Raw genomic sequence first — 21,104 nt, forward strand, 5'->3', positions numbered from 1 at the left:
CAAGTTGTTGTGTCTAATGTAGATTACCTCTATCTTTATACTTTTTACACCATTGGGTGCAGCCAAGAGCGTTTAAAGCAGTGGTTCTCAAACTTTTTTCTCTGAGCCACACTTGCAGAATAAAAATTGGCTCACGCCACACTGGATTTTTTTATTGATAAGAAATACATTGGAAAATAACATTGGAACCAGGCAGAGGGCCTTCTCGGTGGTGGCGCCCAACCTGTGGAACGCCCTGCCATCAGATGGCAAGGAAATAAACAACCATCCAACTTTTAGAAGACATCTGAAGGCAGCCCGGTTTAGGGAAGTTTTAAATGTTTGAAGTTTTCTTCTGTTTTTAATGTTCCGTTGAAAGCCGCCCAGAGTGGCTGGGGAAACCCAGGCAGATGGGTGGGGTATAAATAATAAATTATGATTATTATAAAACAAAAAGGGAAAGCTCCTAGCAGTGCTTGATTTATACCATAGAACACAACTGCCTTGTGATATAATCATGGGACACCCCGAAAGTATAAAGCAATGCAGCTACTTCAATGATTCCCTAAATATAATTATAAACTATACCTTAAGTATGTATGCAAACCCAGTGAGAAGTGTGAGCTTGCTTTTGCAGGGGTATCTCATTTATAACAGATCTAATTTGAGACAAACAAACTCTCATCTCCTCATCAACACAAAGAAGCCTTTCTCTTTTCCGATCTTTCATATTTCTTTGATTATCCTTCAATCTTCCAGCCACACTTGCCATTCTCTTTTCAAAATTTTTTATTCATTTTATAATACAAATAAACAACACAAACAGAAAAACAAACAATACAAACAGATTCTTGTCTCATCCTTATTTTTTCTAAACATTGTTAGGTGGGCTTCCCCAAGTCCCCCCATCTGATTTTCATTTTACCTCATCTTTAGCAGTTTACATATATCATAATTTCTAACCATTTTTTTTATCACACTTACTTTAACCATAAAAATATTCACATTTTATCACTTACAAATAAAATACGCTATCTTCTACTTCTAACCCTACAGCCTAAATCCACTTCAAAAGCTATTCTAAGATTTAAATATTAACATCTTTTTTGAAATATTCCTTAAACTTCTTCCAATCTTCTTCCACCGTCTCTTCTCTCTGGTCTTGGAGTCTCCCATTCAGTTTGGCGAGTTCCATATACAGTGGTACCTCGGGATGCGAACGGGATCTGTTCCGGAGCCCCATTCGCATCCCGAACGGAACGCAAGATGTAACGGCGTGTCTGTGCATGCGCGGGTCGCGTTTTGCCACTTCCGCGCATGCGCGTGACATCCTTTTGCGCGTCTGCGCATGCGCAAGCGGCGAAACCCGGAAGCAACACGCTCCATCACTTCCGGGTCACCACAGAGCACAACCCGAACATGCTCAACTTGAAGCACATTCAACTCGAGGTATGACTGTAGTCCATCATCTTCACCTGCCCTTCTTCGATAGTTGGTAAATCTTGTTTCTTCCAATTCTTCACTAGCAATATTCTCGCAGCTGTTGTGGCATACAGAAAAAAAGTAACATCCTTTTCACACTTTCCATTCTCTCCTGCCACTGCACACCCTTTGAGAACCACGGGTTTAAAGCAATATATGGTTCAGGTGGGACCTTAAGCTTGCATGCAAGTAGTAGTAGTAGTAGTAGTAGTAGTAGTAGTAGTAGTAATTTATTTATACCCCACTCATTGGGCTGGGCTTCCCCAGCCACTCTTTCAATACATCTTCTGGCACTTTATCTCCAAATAAATACTGCATGTGGGGCCCAACTTTCCAAATGCAAATGCATTTTTTTATTTTATTTTATTTTATTGAAGCTCGTTAAACTGCATGCCCACTAAAATCAAGACGTTGGTTGCTCATCGGCCTCATCCTTCTGTTGCGTTTGCCCACTCAAATCTGCATCGAATTATGGTCTGGCTGAGCATCAGTTGCCTGAATCAAACACAGAGGAATAATTCCCGACCGCTCACCACCAGCGCAGATTGTAAAATGTCAGGACCACCAAGGAAAGTGTAAATTTTACACAACATGCAATTATTTGCAGAAAGAACCCAATAATATAATAGCTACTGGGCACAGCTATACAATTTTTTTAAAAAAAAAATACAGCTTGACGGCTTAACTCAAACATGCAATTCAATTGCCTAACAATTTGGGGGAAATGGCTTCTAAATGGAATAATAAAATGCATAATGTGTGTCGAAAGAAGGAGATAAATGGATAAATTCTCTGTTATGAATAAACAACACTGCTATTTTCAAATATATACATACACCGCATGTTATAATTGTGTCTCAAATTCATTAAATTAATTGCTTTCTGTGAATAATTACATGTTGTGTGGAGTGTGCAGGGGATCCTGATCTTTTATAACCTACGTCTGAGACATCAATTTCTTGGTGAGAAGCCAGGCCAGGCATTTCACTCCAAGAGAAGCACAATTTTGCCCCCTGAGGTCCCATGTTGTTGTTTAGTCGTGTCCGCCTCTTCGTGACCCCCTGGACCAGAGCACACCAGGCACTCCTGTCTTCCCCTGCCTCCCGCAGTTTGGTCAAACTCAGGCTGGTAGCTTCGAGAACACTGTCCCACCATCTCGTCCTCTGTCGTCCACTTCTCCTTGTGCCCTCCATCTTTCCCAACATCAGGGTCTTTTCCAGGGAGTCTTCTCTTCTCATGAGGTGGCCAAAGTCTTGGAGCCTCAGCTTCAGGATCTGTCCTTCCAGTGAGCACTCAGGGCTGATTTCCTTCAGAATGGAGAGGTTTGATCTTCTTGCAGTCCATGGGACTCTCAAGAGTTTCCTGCAGCACCATAATTCAAAAGCATCCATTCTTTGGTGATCAGCCTTCTTTATGGTCCAGCTCTCACTTCCATACATCACCACTGGAAAAACCATAGCTTGAACTATATGGGCCTTTGTTGGCAAGGTGATGTCTCTGCTGAGGTGAGGCTCAAATGGCACCACCACCATTCTCCCACATTCCACCTTTCCGCAGCTTACAAATCCCAGTCCATTTCCTGCCATGTTGGAAGGGCAACAAGGAGAGATGGAGACACCGTCCAGGCTTCTCTGCAGCTTCGCTTCCAGTTTCCCTTCTCATTCACGCAGAAGTTTATTCCATTTCCCTATTAAATATTTCTATGTTATAACTGAGCTTTTGCACAACACAAAAGCCACTCCCAGAACTCTAGCAGAGTACAGTGCAGGTCTAGTGTTCATTTCTGGGTTGTTTGCTTTCAGGGGGGCGCTGTTTGCAAATAACACAGAAATAAACACTAAACTGGTGTTATATTCTGTCATATTTCCAGAAGTGGCTTCTGTGTCATGGGAAAGCTCAAACAAAATGTGGAGAGTAATGCGGAAATGTCAGGGAAAGCGTGTTCTCCTTAATAGAGAGCACGTCTTGCGGAGGGATCTAGCAGCCCACCCCACTGTTCCTGGGCAGATCCGTTTGGATGGCTGCAGGCTGTGATTGGGCAATTGAATTTCTGGGGAGATTTTGATCTTGCCGATTTATGGGTTGGGCCCAAAGGTTTTAAATACTGGACACGCAGCTTTGGGCGTCCTCTTTTGCTGCGTGCACGGGATCACCCGCCCACCCTCCCTGAACTGGGGATTTTGTGCTTGGCCTTGCTATGCCTGTCATGGGGCAGGGGCCTGGTAGGAATTTTGTCCATTTGGCTGACTGGCTGGAGCCATTTGGTTTTTGCCTACTGTGTAGCAAATTGTCACAACTTGTAAGGTTTGCGGTTAAAAGTAAAGGTAAAGGTAAAGGGACCCCCGACCATTAGGTCCAGTTGTGACCAACTCTGGGGTTGCGGCGCTCATCTCGCTTTACTGGCCGAGGGAGCCGGTGTACAGCTTCCGGGTCATGTGGCCAGCATGACTAAGCCACTTCTGGCGAACCAGAGCAGTGCATGGAAAAGCCGTTTACCTTCCCGCCAGAGTGGTACTTATTTATCTGCTTGCACTGGTGTGCTTTCGAACTGCTAGGTTGGCAGGAGCAGGGACCGAGCAATGGGAGCTCACCCCGTCATGGAAATTCAAACCGCTGACCTTCTGATCAGCAAGCCCTAGGCTCTGTGGTTTAACCCACAGCGCCACCCGCGTCCCCAGGTTTGCGGTTAGGCATTGGTTAAAAAATTGGCTGGTGGAGGGGTAAGTGGCTACCCCTCCATTGCTGGTGTTGCAAGGGAATTCCGTCAAAGTTATCCAGGGGCTTGCCATGCTTTCGTCCAAATCCCTGGCATGGGGCTTGGGCCGCGCAAGCCCCCGGGAGCATGCGGGGAGAGGTGAGGGTCTGGTGCCCAGTTTCATTTCTCCCCAATATTGTTTTCCCTGACTGGCTTCCGCTGGAATCCGGAAGTCAGTTCTGTCCCTGGGGCAAGGACAGATAGTCGTAACAAATGCCTAAGCAACCACTCACATTTATGTATTTAAATAAAGTTGTGGCCAAAATAATGCCAAAAACCTTGAACAAAAATTCTGTGTGATGTGTGAGGCATTTTGGGGTGGCTTGGAGACCTCAACACGCAAATGGAATAAACTGCTGTGTGAAGGCAGGCCATGAAATTCTTTGAGAAGACCTTACTGCTATAGAGCGCGGTGCTGATAATAACACCAAGCAAGGTTTCCAGTTTGATCCCCATATAGGCCAGCTGCATATTTTTGCAAAGGGTTGGAGTAAATGATCCTCACCCCACAATTCCACAAAATCAGATAAGCTCCTCTGTGGCATTTCTGAAAAGAAGAAATCCATGTTATACATAGAGCGAATTAGCACCGCATCTGTCTTTTCAAAGCACGACAACTTGAGTTCAGCTGCAACAGTGCCTGTCTTGGGTAAAGGTAAAGGGACCCCTGACCATTAGGTCCAGTCTTGACCGACTCTGGGGTTGCAGTTCTCATCTCGTTTTATTGGCCGAGGGAGCCGGCGTACAGCTTCCGGGTCATGTGGCCAGCATGACTAAGCCGCTTCTGGCGAACCAGAGCAGTGCACGGAAACACTGTTTACCTTCCCGCCAGAGTGGTACCTATTTAACTACTTGCACTTTGATGTGCTTTTGAACTGCTAGGTTGGCAGGAGCAGGGACCGAGCAATGGGAGCTCACCCCGTCATGGGGATTCAAACCGCCGACCTTCTGATCGGCAAATCCTAGTCTCTGTGGTTTAACCCACAGCGCCACCCGCGTCCCCCTGTCTTGGGCACCTTTAGTCAAAAGCAAACCCCTCTGTGTTCAGCCGGGCTTGCTCCCAGCAGCTTAGAAGCACCACACTTCTGTTCTGGTTCCTGCCCATTGATCCTTTGGCAGATGGTCACTGCTGCACCTCTCAGCTTTTCCATGCCGAGAAATCAAGAAGCAATTATTCCATTTCCTCCTTGAGCTGAGTCACAGAGAGTGGTTTGGATGCACCAGTGAAAAGGGCACAGAACTCTCCGTTTTCGGTCCAAGAGGACAGGAGTCGTTCTTTTCCTCTCCAGAAACATTTGCGCATTTCACGGAATCACAGAATTGCAGGGTTCATTGTCCAAACCCCTTCCAGTGCAGGAATCGCAGTTGCTCCCTCTACAGTGCTTAACATTGCAGCTGCATCTTTCTAGAGCAGACTCTCTTTTTAAAATAAATTTATTTATTTGGTTTTTCAAATTTATGTCTTACAGTCACATATCCAACATACATCGTAAAAACCAGATACCACAGAATCTCCTGGACTTACTTCCTCCCCTTTGTGGGTCCTATCGTTAGTCATTTCCTCCTGCATCTTTTATAACAATCCAAATCTTTTATATCTCCATTTTATCCAAAATCCACCACTGAACTACGTTATTCCAATACTACTAATGATTTTAACTGCTTACAATTGTTTTTAAGATACCATAAATTATTAAAAAAAAATCCCCACTCCTTATTCAAAATTTGATCTTCCTGGCTTCTGATTCTTCCAGTCATTTATCCATTTCGGCATAATCCATCAACTTAATCTTCCATTCTTTTCTGGTCAGGACTTTATCTTCTTTTCATCTCTGGACAGTCTAATTGTCTTTTCAGTCCATCAGAGTTGGTAGCCTCCTGTGGGAGAATGATGCCCTCCAGATTTATTTCATTATTTATTTCTAAATGGCTTAATACCTCTTTTTTTCTTTTTAAAAAATAAATTTTATTAAGGTTTATAGAGAAAAATACAAAACTTAATATCTCCCCTGCCCTTTTTTTAACCAAACCAAGACTTTTGATACAAGAAAAACACAAAAAGAGTGTGTGTTTGAAAGAAATAGGGAAACAACAGCTAAAATAAATAAATCTTAAGCAGTGTACAATATGAAAACAATACCCATTAAAACAGAAATACAACCTGAAACCAATAAAACTGCATATAAAAGTAAGTGGAATTGTAACCTGGGGCATTTAAATATATAAAACATCATACAGATGTTTCTGGACTTCAACTCCTATCAGGCCATGAGTTCAGAAATGATCAGATTTGCAGTACAGCAGCATCTGGAGGGCACAAGGTTAGAATCATAGAATCATAGAGTTGGAAGAGACCACAAGGGCCATCGAGTCCAACCCCCTGCCAAGCAGGAAACACCATCAGAGCACTCCTGACATATGGTTGTCAAGCCTCTGCTTAAAGACCTCCAAAGTAGGAGACTCCACCACACTCCTTGGCAGCAAATTCCACTGTCAAACAGCTCTTACTGTCAGGAAGTTCTTCCTAATGTTTAGGTGGAATCTTCTTTCTTGTAGTTTGGATCCATTGCTCCGTGTCCGCTTCTCTGGAGCAGCAGAAAACAACCTTTGTCCCTCCTCTATGTGACATCCTTTTATATATTTGAACATGGCTATCATATCACCCCTTAACCTCCTCTTCTCCAGGCTAAACATGCCCAGCTCCCTTAGCCGTTCCTCATAAGGCATCGTTTCCAGGCCTTTGACCATTTTGGTTGCCCTCCTCTGGACACATTCCAGTTTGTCAGTGTCCTTCTTGAACTGTGGTGTCCAGAACTGGACACAGTACTCCAGGTGAGGTCTGACCAGAGCAGAATACAGTGGCACTATTACAGTGGTTGGAGTGGTTGGAGAAGGCTGCTCTGGAGATTATTCCCAAAGGGCCTTTGGTCCATCGAAATGTAGCAGCCATTGGCATAAATCCCCGGTGAGAAAATGTTAGTGCCAAAAAAGCCTGTTTTCTCTCCCCTCCCAGCCAAATATTTATTTATTTTATTTATTTATTACATAAGAATTATACACCACTTAACCATTAAAAAAACAACCTCAAGGTGATTTACAAAAAAAAAGATAAAACAATAAAATTTTCACAAAGAAAAATTAACAACAATACAGTGGTACCTCGGGTTAAGTACTTAATTCGTTCCAGAGGTCCGTACTTAACCTGGAACTGTTCTTAACCTGAAGCACCACTTTAGCTAATGGGGCCTCCTGCTGCTGCTGCGCTGCCGGAACATAATTTCTGTTCTCATCCTGAAGCAAAGTTCTTAACCTGAAGCACTATTTCTAGGTTAACGGAGTCTGTAACCTGAAGCATATGTAACCCGAGGTACCACTGTAATTTTCCAAAGTTAAAATACCAACAGGCTAAAAGCAGATTAAGACTCACAGGACCTTTCTAAACATCTGGGTAGGCTTGTCTAAACAAAAAATAAATATATTTTTGACGAGGCACCAAAAAGAGTACAATGAAAGCGCCTGCTTGGTATCAATCAGCAGGGAGTTCCAAGGTGTAGGCACTGCTTCACTAAACGACTTGAGTTCTTACCAGTGCAAAACAGGCAATACTTGATACCTGCAGTAGGGACAGTTCTTCCAATTGAAGTGGTTCGAGTGGGCAGCTAAATGGTCTTAAGTTGCGTAGTTTATTTCATTTCCAAAATGTCACGATCCTCACCTGGGGGCTCCTCCCTTTTCTTTCTCTCTGCCTGCCTGCGCCCCACAGGAGACCCCTGCCCACTTGTGGAGCCTCCTCCCCACGGCAAGATCGAGCCCTCCCAGGCCACGTACACCTTCAAGGACCAGGTGGTCGTCAGCTGCAACACCGGATACAACATCCTAAAGGTACGTTGGGGGGGGGGGCTGTGGCAGGACTTAGAGCATGTTCCCTTGCACATTCTAGAATTACAGAAGGCATTCCGGCTTCTGATTGGATCCCGGAATGTCCTGTTTCCCCCTTCCAGCACTGCTGAGGTCAGGGAGGAGGATGAGCTTGTAGCGGTACCATCATTCATTCATTCATTCATTCATTCATTCATTCCCCGCCCATCTGGCTGAGTTTCCCCAGCCACTCTGGGCACCTCCCAATAGAATATTAAAAACACGATAAAACTTCAAGCATTAAAAACTTCCCTAAACAGGGCTACCTTCAGATGTCTTCTAAAAGTCAGATAGTTGTTTATTTCCTTGACATCTGATGGCAAGGCGTTCCACAAGGTGGGCGCCACCACCGAGAAGGCCCTGTCTTTTTACTTCTTGCAATGAGGGAACTGCCAGAAGACCCTCAGCACTGGACCTCAGCGTCTGGGCTGGACGATGGGGGTGGAGACGCTCCTTTAGGTATATAGGACCGAGGCTCTTTAGGACTTTCAAGGTCAGCACCAACACTTTGAATTGTGCTCGGAAACGTACCGGAAGCCAATGAAGGTCTTTCAGGACTGGAGTTGCCATGCTGTCTTGCGGCACCAAAAAACACAGCTGCTGACTCGTGCAAGAGAGCAGCACCCAAAGACATGCGTCCCAGTTTAGTCCAGTGGAAAGTTGGAGGGTATGCTACTGGGAGCCCAGCTGAAGGCTCCGTCACATTTGCCTCGTTGGTCCCAAAATTAACCAATTGGAAAGGGGTGTTGCCCAGTGATAGAGCATCTGCTTTTCATGGAGAATGTCTCAGGTTCGATTCCTGGTATCATCAGTAGGGCTGGAAAGACCCACGCTGAAACCCTAGAGAAGTGCTGCCAGCCAGTGCAGACAGTATCAGTTAGCTGGACCAATAGTCTCACTCAGCATACGGAAACTTCCATTGTTCTACTTTGAATGCTATAAAAAGGTAAAGGGACCCCTGACCATTAGGTCCAGTTGCGGACGACTCTGGGGTTGTGGCACTCATCTCGCTTGATTGGCTGAGGGAGCCGGTGTACAGCTTCCGGGTCATGTGGCCAGCAGGACTAAGCCGCTTCTGGCGAACCAGAGCAGCGCATGGAAACACCATTTACCTTCCCGCCGGAGCGGTATCTATTTATCTACTTGCACTTTGTTGTGCTTTTGAACTGCTAGGTTGGCAGGAGCTGGGACCAAACAACGGGCGCTCACCCCGTCGCGGGGATTCAAACCGCTGACCTTCTGATTGGCAATCCTAGGCTCTGTGGTGTAACGCACAGCGTCACCCACGTCCCTACTTCAATGCTATACCTTCTTGCTTAAAACATCTTGTTTTGCATTTTTGGTCATTAGCCTCTTTGGACTATGAACTGGAGGAAAGACAGAGTTTTTTAAACACAAAAACCTAGAGGGGTCCTCTAGAGGACCTCTTTATTGACCACCCACCCTGATTAGTTTGCACAATGCCTGCATGGAGGTCAGATTCAGTCTTTATTGAGCATTTGTTTACAGGGCAGTTATACAACAACTGGAAGCTGCTTTTTAATTACAGCTTCTATTTTTTTTCTCATATATTTTAATTATTGCTTTTGACTAGTTCGTTTTTATTACTATCTATTTCGAACCGCAGCTGGGAAATAACTGACAAGGAGCATTCGTCCTAAATTCATCCTGATTTTTTAACAGAGTGTTTAGATTTCACAGAATCATAGAATGTGGGACCCCCAAGGGACATCTAGTCCAACCCTGTGCAATCTCAGCTCAAGCATCCATGACAGTTGGCCATCCAACCTCTGCTTAAAAACCTCCAAGGAAGGGGAGTCTGCAACCTCCTGAGAGAGTCTGTTCCACTGTCAAACAGCTCTTATTGTCGGAAAGTTCTTCCTGATATTTAGTTGGAATCTCCTATCTTGTGACCTGAAGCCATGGGTTCAAGTCCTATCTTCTGGAGCAGGAGAAAACAAGTTTGTTCCTTCTTCCATGGGACAGCCCTTTAGAGATTTGAAGATGCCTATCCTATCTCCTTTCAGTCCCCTTTTTTCCAGGCTAAACATCGCCAGATCCTTCAGGCTTAGTTTCTTGAGGGTGCTCCCTCCAGAGCATAGCTGTCAGCTTACAGATTTGAAAATAAAGGACCAGCAGCCTCGAAAATAAGGGATCAGCAGCCAAAATAAGGGATTTTAGTCAACCAGCAGCCAAACGAAGCCTCAAGCGGTGGTTCCCACAGTGCAGCAACCCGGCAAAGGGGATGCAGCAAGGAAAACCACTGTCACCTCTCCGCTGGGAAGCGCTGAGCAAAGGTGAGTCCCCAGGCAATGCAGCCGATTTGATCGGCACAAGGCATGCAAGCTCCACCCCCCCAGTCATTCTTAGACTCCTTATTGGGTGAGCAACGCAGCCAAGCAACACAGTTGGAGCCTCCCTCCTCCCTGGCCGGCAGGGAGGGAGGGAGGGAGAGGAGCTGCTTCCTTTGAAACCCGGGAAATTTACGGGACATCAACAGTAAGGGACAGCAGCAGGACACAGCGCTGGGATAAGGGACTTTCCCGCCAAATAAAGGACGGTTGACAGCTATGCTCCAGAGGTGTGATCAGGAAGCCTTCATAGCAGTTGCATTTTACATTTTACCCCTCCCTCTTCCACAACGCTCCCCCGTTGCTTCTTTGCAGGATGGCGTGGAGAGCGAGACGTTCCAGATCGAGTGCATGAAGGATGGCTTGTGGAGCAACAAGGTCCCTATCTGCAAAAGTAAGCCCCTCTTTCCATCCTTTCCTAAGCGCTGGCATATAGGGACACGCCTCGGATGAGATCAAAATATCCATCAACATTCTTCGTGTCTGGATGGGGTGTTCTAAACAAAATATGGTTTTAGCCAGCGCCCAAAAGAACTCAGGGAAGGCGCCTGCCGGGTGTCAATAGGCGGGGAGTTCCAGAGTTTAGGGGCTGCCACGCTAAGCGATCAATTTCTTACAAATGTAGAGCGGGTTTTACGTATGTGGCACCCGTAACAGATTGAATTGGGCAAGAGGCAGTATGGACTGGGCATGCAGGAGCCTCTTCCCTCCAGTTGATCCTCAGTGAGGTGCTCACTCCTGATAATGATGATGATGATGATGATGATGATAATAATAATAATAATAATAATAATAATAATAATAATAATAATAATAATAATAATAATTTATTTATACCCCGCCCATCTGGCTGGGCTTCCCCAGCCACTCTGGGTGGCTTCCAAAAAAATATTAAAGTACTGTAATACATCAAACATTAAAAGCTTCCCTAAACAGGGCTGCCTTCAGATGTCTTCTAAACGTCAGATAGTTGTTTTTCTCTTTGACATCTGGTGGGAATGCATTCCACAGGGCGGGTGCCACTACCGAGAAGGCCCTCCGCCTGGTTCCCTGTAACTTGGCTTCTTGCAGTGAGGGAACCGCCAGAAGGCCCTCAGCGCTAGACCTCAGTGTCCTGGCTGAATAATGGGGGGTGGAGACGCTCCTTCAGGTATACTGGACCAAGGCCGTTTAGGGCTTTAAAGGTCAGCACCAACACTTTGAATTGTTTTCAGAAACATACTGGGAGCCAGTGTAGGTCTTTCAAGACTGGTGTTATGTGGTCTCGGCGGCCGCTCCCAGTCACCAGTCTAGCTGCTGCGTTCTGGATTAGTTGTAGTTTCTGGGTCACCTTCAAAGGTAGCCCCATGTAGAGCACATTGCAGTAGTTCAAGCGTGAGATAACGTGAGCATGCACCACTCTGGCGAGACAGTCCGCAGGCAGATAGGGTCTCAGCCTGTGTACCAGATGGAGCTGGGAGACAGCCACCCTGGACACAGAATTGACCTGCGCCTCCATGGACAGCTGTGAGTCCAAAATGACTCCCAGGCTGCACACCTGGTCCTTCAGGGGCACAGTTACCCTATTCAGGACCAGGGAGTCCTCCACACCAGCCCGCCCCCTGTCCCCCAAAAACAGTACTTCTGTCTTGTCAGGATTCAACCTCAAACTGTTAGCTGCCATCCATCCTCCAACCGCCTCCAGGCACTCACACAGGATCTTCACCGCCTTCACTGGTTCTGATTTGAAAGAGAAGTAGAGCTGGGTATCATCCGCATACTGATGAACACCCAGCCCAATGATTAAGGATTCCAGACTAACAAACACACAAGACCCACCCCCTCCCCCCAGGTACCGTTTGGCAACACTGAGTGTGATCAATAACTTAGTGCCTGCCCTCCTTGCTTGGGGAATTGAGGCTTTGCATCCTTTTGTGAATGGCTCCTGGTGTTACTGGCTGCCTCCTGCATGCTCTCCCTCTCGCCGCCTGACTACTAATTCCTGCTTTCTCTTTCCCCGCTTCCTGCCCTTCCTGGCCCCTTCTCTGGACTTTCCTCCCTCCCTTCCTCTTCTGCCTTCGGAACAGTTGCTGGAGCTGAAACAACAGACAACAGGACGGAGATCAAAGAGGAGGTGGAGCCCGTGGCAGACTGACCAAGGTGTCTTGCGCACGGCACCGTTCAGAGAGCGGGTGGTCCAAAGACCTTACCTGGGGGCCGCTTCTGCCACCACCCCAGTCACCTTTCACAATTTCAGGGGAGGCACCAGCTCCCCACTTTCTGCATTCATTATGCCTCGGATCCTCTTTCTGCTCGGACACGCTCTTGACTCTGGGATTGGCGATAGAGAAAGCAGAACATAGGCATCAATGCACGGCGTGAAACAAAAATGCGCTCCATAATTGGGGGGAGTAACTCCAGTGATGGCTTCCACAGGTGTGGGGCATGCATGCGCTGTTTGCTTCTGTTTGGTTCTCTGCTTTGGGACACTCCATGCCTGCATCCACATGAATGAAAAAAAAATATTTTTCAAGGACTGGCTGAGCTAACTCTTCTTTTCTTGGTGATGGGCTGTCCCCCCCCCACCCCCTTTGCTCAATGTTAACTCATTTCCTGACTTTTACCCCAGCACTGAGATGGAAGGTCCAAGTCTCTCTCTTTTAACATGGTGTTACGTCTATCGTTCCTGAATTCAACCGGCTGAAAAGCAAGTCTGGGGTGAGCGGCAGACCCCTTTAGATGCTTCAAATCCAGCAAGCATCGGTAAACGCATGGGGTGATTAGGATCGTAGCGGCAGGCCCCGCCTCTGACTTCCATGCGCTGACCATGTGCACCTTCAGATCAACTCATGGAAGCCAAGGTGGGTCCTCCAGAGGTCCTGTTTGTTGAGCGGTCGTCTTGATTTGGTTGCACAAAGCTTATGCAGAAGTTAGACTATGGCCCCATCTGCCCTATGCACTTAAAGCACTGTGATGCCACATTAAACAGTCACGATTTGCCCCAGAGAATCCTGGGAAGTGTAATTTGTTAAGGGTGCTGAGAATTGGTAGGAGGCCTCTTATTCCCCTCCTAGAGCTGCAATTGCTAGAGCGGTTTAAGAATCAACCCATCTTCGAGGGAACTCTGGCACCCTTAAGAAGCTCTTCGTTGCAAAGCTCTGTGTATTGATGAAGTGCGCTGCCCGCTTTTAAAATTAGTTTCATTTTACTTTTTGCTAATATGCAAAATTATGCTGACTGAAGGGCTGGCAGCTTTTCTTTCGCATGGTGCTCCGGTGCCTGACAGGCAGAAATCCAGAAGGCGAAACTTTTCCTAGCATGAAAACGCAGCGTTGGGGAAAGTGGAACCTCCCTGATTTCTTTTTCTCGGGCAACAATTTTATCTGCATATCTGGTTTGGGAGGGGGCAAGTTGTTAAGTTTGGGTGCTTTGCGGGGATTTTTAAAGCATTTTTTCAAAACAAGAAAACCTTCCCTACTTGCCATACATCTGGGTTTTCTTTGCCAATTCAGCAAAAATCCACCCGGACAGCCATAGCAAACAGTGTACACAAAACGACAGATAAAGAGCAGGTGCAATTATTACTCCCCCAGCTTAGAGACCCAAGCAGATGGGTCTAACTCACATAGAAGCATGAAGGAAAAGGAGTAAAGTGCCAAGATTGATCTCCACTGTCATGAGGCCAGCGTCCAAATAAAAAAAGGAGATTAAATTTCAGAGGGAACGCACCCTCTCGCCACGAATCACACTCCAATTCCGGAAGGTCGAACACATCAGCATACATTGCAAGGTGGCATAGCTACCATTCCTAGACAAGATGCCTTGATTAAGTCAAGGTAACTCTGCTCATCTAGAAGTTAGGCATATTAGGTTTCTTGGCAACCATAGCAATGGAAGAGCCAGTTCACAAGCAAAGGTATTTGCTGGCATTGGGCTGATTCACACACTGGCTGTGGTTCCTGCATTGCAGGGGATTGGACTAAAGGACTTTTGCAGTCCCTTCAAACTCTGCAATTCTGTGATTCTATGCTGTTCAGCAGGCACAGCCCGTGTGGTACCCTTTAGGTGTTGCTGAACTACAACTCCCATCATCCTTGGCAGCTGGTCGGAGTGGCTGGGGCTGATGGAAGTTGAAGTTCAATAGAATCTGGAGGGCATCACATTGACTTTCCCTTGTGTATGTATTGAGTCATAGGACCCAAAGCAATGTGAATGTTCAGTGATGTATTTAACTTGTTGAGCCAATTGTGTGCAACACTCCAGGCCTGCTTGAAGGGGTGCAATTTGGAGGGGTGCACTTTGAATCATGGATGGGGGATAAACTCAGTTCAGTTCACATCTAAAGGTGAGCCTACCTAATTCACACTTTCTGAAGCAACGCGAGAGCCGTTGACACGGCCATCCTTCAAAATTCACGCTTCTCCTAATTTTGCAGTGCAGGTCTCCAGCCAAATAATGTAGACATAAATGCATATACCAGGGTAAAGAGGGACACGGCAATGCATACATTCGTTAAAATAACATACAAGAATGCATTGTATTAGAAGAAACTGGTTTTACAAAAAAAAAATGTGTCTATGATGCACAATGTCAGGGAACTGACATCAGAGGGAAAGGAGGTGATAGGGCTCCCAGAGACTGGGAGAGACTCAACAGCCAAAGCAGGGACCAGCAGGGGGAGCGCGGGGTCTCTGGAGGAGGATCTCAGGGATACTGAGAGAGATGCAGCAGCGCAGGCAGGAAGCAGGGGGGAGAAAGGGGTGAGAGACACGTCCAGTGAAAATAGTGGGGAGGTGTCAGAAGCAATTGCAGGGAGACCCATGCTTCGTCGGAAGCTGTCACGTCGTGAGTCCAGGAGACGTGTTTCCGTTAAGGAACTTCTTTGTTGGAGGCGTTTCCGCAAACAGCCACTGTCGGACTCTAACAGTGACTAGAGCAGACATGTCTGAGGAGCTCTGTCACACACAGAGGTTTGTGGGGCCGCACAAACTCTGAAGGGGCACCATTTTAAGCACAAGCAGCTAATCATCCCCTAATAGCAGTCCGACAGTCTCTGTACGCTGCCTGTGCAGGAGAAAGCATCATGAGCGACCCAGCCGGAGCCGGAGGAGCAGGGGGAGGAGCTGATCCAAGCTTGGAAGAAAGATGCCGAGCATTGGAGGTCCAACTGGCGCTGCAGACGGCGAGGCTCGAGGAGAGGAGGGCTCAAGATGCAGACAAGAAGGGGAGAACCACTCAGTTCCCCAGAAAGGTACCAGGATTGGTGCAGAAGTTTGGGGGGGACCCCAAGGATTACCATGCCTTTAGGACTGAAATGCAATATGCCCTGAATGTCCAGTTTGATGAGTTCCCTGATGAGGAATCTCGAGTTGCTTTTGTAATTGGGCATCTTGAGAAGGGCGCGCGAGACTGGGTTCGACCCCTGATGGCAACGCACAACGATATCCTAAAGGACACTATGAAATTTTTTCGTGCAATGGATATCATGTTTTCCAGCGACATTGAGGAAGGGGTGGTGCGCAGACAGTTAATGGCTTGCAAGCAGGGAAGCAGATCTGTCCGTGAGTACTGGACTGAATTTACCATGCTGATTCACAGATTGGGGTGGGATTTATCGGCAGCACCCATTCAGATGCTATTTGAAGAAGGTCTTTCTTCAGCTGTGAAAGACGAGCTGGCCAGGAGCCCCAGGGCGGTGTCTATGGATCAGCTGACCAAATCTGCGCTGACCATTGGAGCGCGCCAGGAGGCAAGAGCCTTGGAGAGGCGGGAAGGGAGAGGGGAACGTTGGAAGGAGTTACGCATTCCAGACATTCCTGAGCCAGCTTTCCCGCCGGCAGAGCCGATGGAAATCGGAACAGCCCGCGCGCGCGCAGTTTCAAAGCCCAGTGAGGGGGCGAAGAAGGAGGGAAAGGGAGCCCGGAAATGCTATCTCTGCCAACAGCCAGGCCACTTTGCCAGAGTCTGCCCCCAGAGGAAGGAATGGCAAGGAATGGTGGGGGCTGTTGAGGGGGAAGAGCAGGGAGAAACGGAGCAGGTAAAAGCCAACGCCTGGTTGCCATCAGGGCACTGCAGCCAGGCCAAAGAGCAGTGAAAGTGCCCCTTCCCCAAGTGCCAGTGCCAGAAGCTCCTCGACCGGCTCTAGTGATTGAAGTGTCGCTAGAGCTGCAAAATGGACACCCCCTAAAAATAAAGGCACTGTTGGACTCAGGCAGCTCCTGCAATTTTATGAGCAAGGAGTTTGCTGCTGAACACCAGATACAGACTATCCCTTTAAGCAACCCCCTGCAGGTGACCACGATCGATGGCAGGGAACTGTTGGGAGGAGGAGTCAGCTTGCAGACCATCCCAATGATAATGAGGGTGGCAAGGCACACAGAACTGATAGCGTTTAATGTGGCCACCTTGGGAGGTGCTCCCATTATTTTGGGAATGAGCTGGCTAGCCCTACATGATCCGCTGGTGGGCTGGCATCAAAGAGTGGTTTCCTTCGGTTCCGCACATTGCTTAGAACACTGCAGGGGGGAAAAGGGGTCAGCAGGGGCCCAAGCCACCCTGGCAGGGACTGAAGTAGTGGAGAAGGGGAAGGTGCCACCACAGTATGCTGATCTCAGCGACGTGTTCAGCGAGAAGGAAGCTGACCAACTACCTCCGCATAGACCCTTTGATTGCCAGATCAATTTACTCCCTGGAGCACAGCTTCCTGTAGGCAAGTTGTATGCCATGTCAGACAGGGAAATGCAGGAGTTGCGAGCGTTCATTGACAAGAACCTGAAGAGGGGCTTCATCAGAGAGTCCAAGGCAGCGGGGGGTAGCCCAGTGTTTTTTGTGGACAAAAAAAACACGGACAAGCCGAGGCTGGTATGTGACTTTCGGGCCCTAAATGCAGTGACAGAGCCGGCGGCTTTTCCTATGCCCAGGATTGATGATATTTTGACCAGGGTGCGGAAGGGAAAGATTTTTACAAAGCTGGACCTAAGGGGGGCGTACAACCTGATACGTATAAGGAAAGGGGATGAATGGAAGACCACCATGTTCACCCCTTTGGGGGCATTTGAATACTTAGTTATGCCTTTTGGATTACAAACAGGCTCCGCGTGTTTTCAAGCTTTCATGAACCACGTACTGGGGCCTTTGCTCTACAAGAATTGCGTGGCCTTCTTAGATGACGTGTTGGTGTATTCGGAGAATGAGGAGCAACATGTGAGAGACGTCAGAGAAGTGTTGAGCAGGCTGCAAGCCAACCGACTGTGGGTGAAACTGGAGAAGTGTCAGTTTCATACCAAGGAGGTGGAATTCCTGGGGTACCGCTTGTCAGACAAAGGGTTGGCCATGGACCCCGGCAAGGTTCAAGCGGTGCTGGAATGGAAAACACCCAAGACCAAGAAGGATGTGCAGAGGTTCCTAGGGTTTGGAAACTTTTATCGTAAGTTCATCCGCAACTTCGCCCACCTGACGGCGCCCATCACGGACTGTCTCAGCAGCAAAAAGAAGTTTGTTTGGACGGGGGAGGCGGAGCGAGCGTTTGAGGAACTGAAAAGGGCCTTCGCCTCTGACGAACAACTTCTACATGTGGATTTACAAAAAAAGCTGAGGGTCGAAACAGACGCGTCGGACAGAGCCATAGGGGCGGTGCTTCTTCTGCAGCCGGGGAAGGAGGGGTCTGAGTGGCGACCGTGTGCCTTCTTTTCGCGGAAGCTGAACAAGTCTGAGAGGAACTACACGGTGTACGACCGGGAACTTCTTGCAATTTATGAGGCCTTCCGGAGATGGAGGCACCTACTAATTGGTGCACAACAGAAGGTGCAAGTGTGCACGGACCATAAGAATCTAGAGTATTGGAGAACTGCGCGAGTGCTCAACCAACGGCAGTTGAGATGGGCCCAGGAGTTCTCCAAATTTAACTTTGAGATTTGTTACGTACCAGGCCAGGAGAACGTTAGGGCGGACGCTCTCTCACGCAAACCTGAATATTTGGAGGGAGAGGGTGTACCCGAAGAGACCCATGTCATTCCCGAGGACCGCTGGGTGTGTGGGGCGGCATTGGTGGGGCAAAGGGAACTGGTAGAGGGAACGGGGCAGGATGTATACGCCCAGGACAAACTCAGGAGTCTTAGGAGGGAGGGAGACAAACCCGGGGGTTTTGAGGAGAGAAATGGGGCGTTGTACTACAAGGGAGCGTTATACATACCTGAAGGGGAATTGAGGGAAAAGGTACTCAAGCAACTGCACGATAACCCCACAGCAGGGCATTTTGGGCAACACAAAACCATGTGGCTGGTTACCAGGGAATTCTGGTGGCCCAAGGTCAGGGAAGATGTGCGTGAATATGTGAGAGGGTGTGACCGTTGCCAACGAGCCAAGGGGGAGAGGCGGGCACCGGCAGGTTTATTAGAACCACTACCCACGCCGGAAAGACCGTGGGAGGCAGTGGCAATAGATTTTATGACTGATCTGCCCAGGTCCAAAGGGAAAACAGCCATTATGGTGGTGGTAGATCTGTTAACCAAGATGGCCCACTTTATAGCCTGCTCACATGCGGTCACAGCAGAAGAAACCGCCAAATTGTTTGTGGAAAATGTGTTTAGGTTGCATGGCGCCCCCTTGAGGGTGGTTTCGGACCGAGGGAAACAATTTACTTCCAGGTTCTGGAGGAAGCTCATGAGCTTACTGCATGTAGAGGTTAATTTCTCTACTGCCCGTCATCCAGAAACCAACGGGCAGGCGGAAAGAGCTAATGGTGTCCTCCAGCAATATTTGAGGTGTTATGTTAATGACAGAGAGAATGATTGGGTGGAGAAGCTGGCGTTGGCAGAATTTGCTTACAACAATGCAGAGAACGTGTCCACGGGAATGAGCCCTTTTTTGGCCAATCACGGGTGTCATCCCCGAGCCTTCCCAGGGGGGGAGGGGGAGAACTGGAGCGTTCCAGCAGCAGAACAGTTCGTTGAAGAAATGGAAGCGATCCATCGCCAACTCCAACTTAATTTAAACCGGGCGAAGGAGGAATATAAGAGGCAGGCAGACAAAACCAGAAGGGAAGGGGAAAGCATTAGGGTGGGAGACCAGGTGTGGCTGTCCACCCAAGGGTTACCATTTAAAGGAGGTTGTAAGAAGTTAAGACCCAAAAGACTGGGCCCATTTGAAGTCACGCAACAGGTCAACCCAGTGGCTTTCAGACTCCGGTTACCGAACCACATGAAGTTGCACCCAGTGTTCCACAGATCGTTGCTGTCACCGTATATAGGGGACAGAGAGGGGAGGGTCAATAGGGGACCAGCGATGGAGGAAAAAGAACACAGCTACCATGCAGCGGAGATCCTAGATTCCAGGTGGAAAGGAGAGCAAGTAGAGTATTTGGTAATGTGGGAAGGGGAACCGGAGTCGGAAAACACCTGGGTCAGGGCAGAGGATGTAGATGACGAGGTTCTAATTGAAACTTTTCATCAGAGATTCCCTCGAAAACCCCAGCCAGTGGCGAGGTTCCGGAGGGAATACTTCGCCACCACAGACGAAGAAGAGGAGTTGGAGGGGTTCTCTGATTCCGAGGTGGAGGAGGATTCAGCGAGTCGGAACAAAGACCGATGGAGGGAGATGTTCGAGACGTCGGAAGATGAAGAGGATTCGTTTCGGGGTTTCAGCTCCTCACCGCCCAGAGGAGAGGGAGGGGGCGGGGGGGAAGGGGGCCCTGGAGGGGAGGTGGATGTCAGGGAACTGACATCAGAGGGAAAGGAGGTGATAGGGCTCCCAGAGACTGGGAGAGACTCAACAGCCAAAGCAGGGACCAGCAGGGGGAGCGCGGGGTCTCTGGAGGAGGATCTCAGGGATACTGAGAGAGATGCAGCAGCGCAGGCAGGAAGCAGGGGGGAGAAAGGGGTGAGAGACACGTCCAGTGAAAATAGTGGGGAGGTGTCAGAAGCAATTGCAGGGAGACCCATGCTTCGTCGGAAGCTGTCACGTCGTGAGTCCAGGAGACGTGTTTCCGTTAAGGAACTTCTTTGTTGGAGGCGTTTCCGCAAACAGCCACTGTCGGACTCTAACAGTGACTAGAGCAGACATGTCTGAGGAGCTCTGTCACACACAGAGGTTTGTGGGGCCGCACAAACTCTGAAGGGGCACCATTTTAAGCACAAGCAGCTAATCATCCCCTAATACACAATCACACAGAAAAAATGTGTAAATCAGGTGAAATTTGCACTAAAAATGTTGATGGGTTTTCACGAGGATTAGGATTAGGAAATGGGAAGAACCACTTGGAAGATATTGCATTTGTTCCATTTTGTTGGTGGGGAGCCTTTGCAGTTCATTTTGGTTTGCATGCATAGCACTCATGCATCTTCCTGTTACTCATTCATTCAACCCACAGTTTTTTTAAAAAAATATATTTTTAAAAACCATTTCAAACATTAAATTACAAGGTTCCTTTGAAGCTTTGGACCTCCTTCCCTCCATCCATGGGTTCCATGTTTAAAATTAAGTTTGCTGCATCTTTTACCATTAACCATCTATTAAATATCTATAATTATCATACAAAATTCCACCTTACAAGTGTCATTACATCCCTGCCAGTGATTTTAACTGTTTACAGTGGTCTTTTAGATAAATTACAAATTTGCTCCAGTCTTTAGAAAATACTTGAT

At 47.8% G+C, this 21,104-nt stretch overlaps 1 protein-coding gene across 4 annotated transcripts in view; it reads left to right on the forward strand.

The window, feature by feature from the left end:
* Nucleotides 1-21,104, forward strand: part of MASP1 (MBL associated serine protease 1) — a 112,776-nt gene that overhangs the window by 44,643 nt on the left and 47,029 nt on the right. For 3 of the 4 annotated variants that reach the window (XM_082224169.1, XM_082224166.1, XM_082224167.1), the window contains exons 7-8: nucleotides 7,980-8,098; nucleotides 10,801-10,879. In XM_082224169.1, the coding sequence (XP_082080295.1) occupies nucleotides 7,980-8,098; nucleotides 10,801-10,879 (198 nt within the window). Of the gene's footprint in view, nucleotides 1-7,979; nucleotides 8,099-10,800; nucleotides 10,880-12,551; nucleotides 13,001-21,104 lie in introns of those variants that run through there. The other variant, XM_082224168.1, reaches the window with a different exon arrangement.

This window comes from Podarcis vaucheri (assembly GCF_965113315.1).
Source record: "Podarcis vaucheri genome assembly, chromosome: 5".
Lineage (NCBI taxonomy): Eukaryota > Metazoa > Chordata > Lepidosauria > Squamata > Lacertidae > Podarcis > Podarcis vaucheri.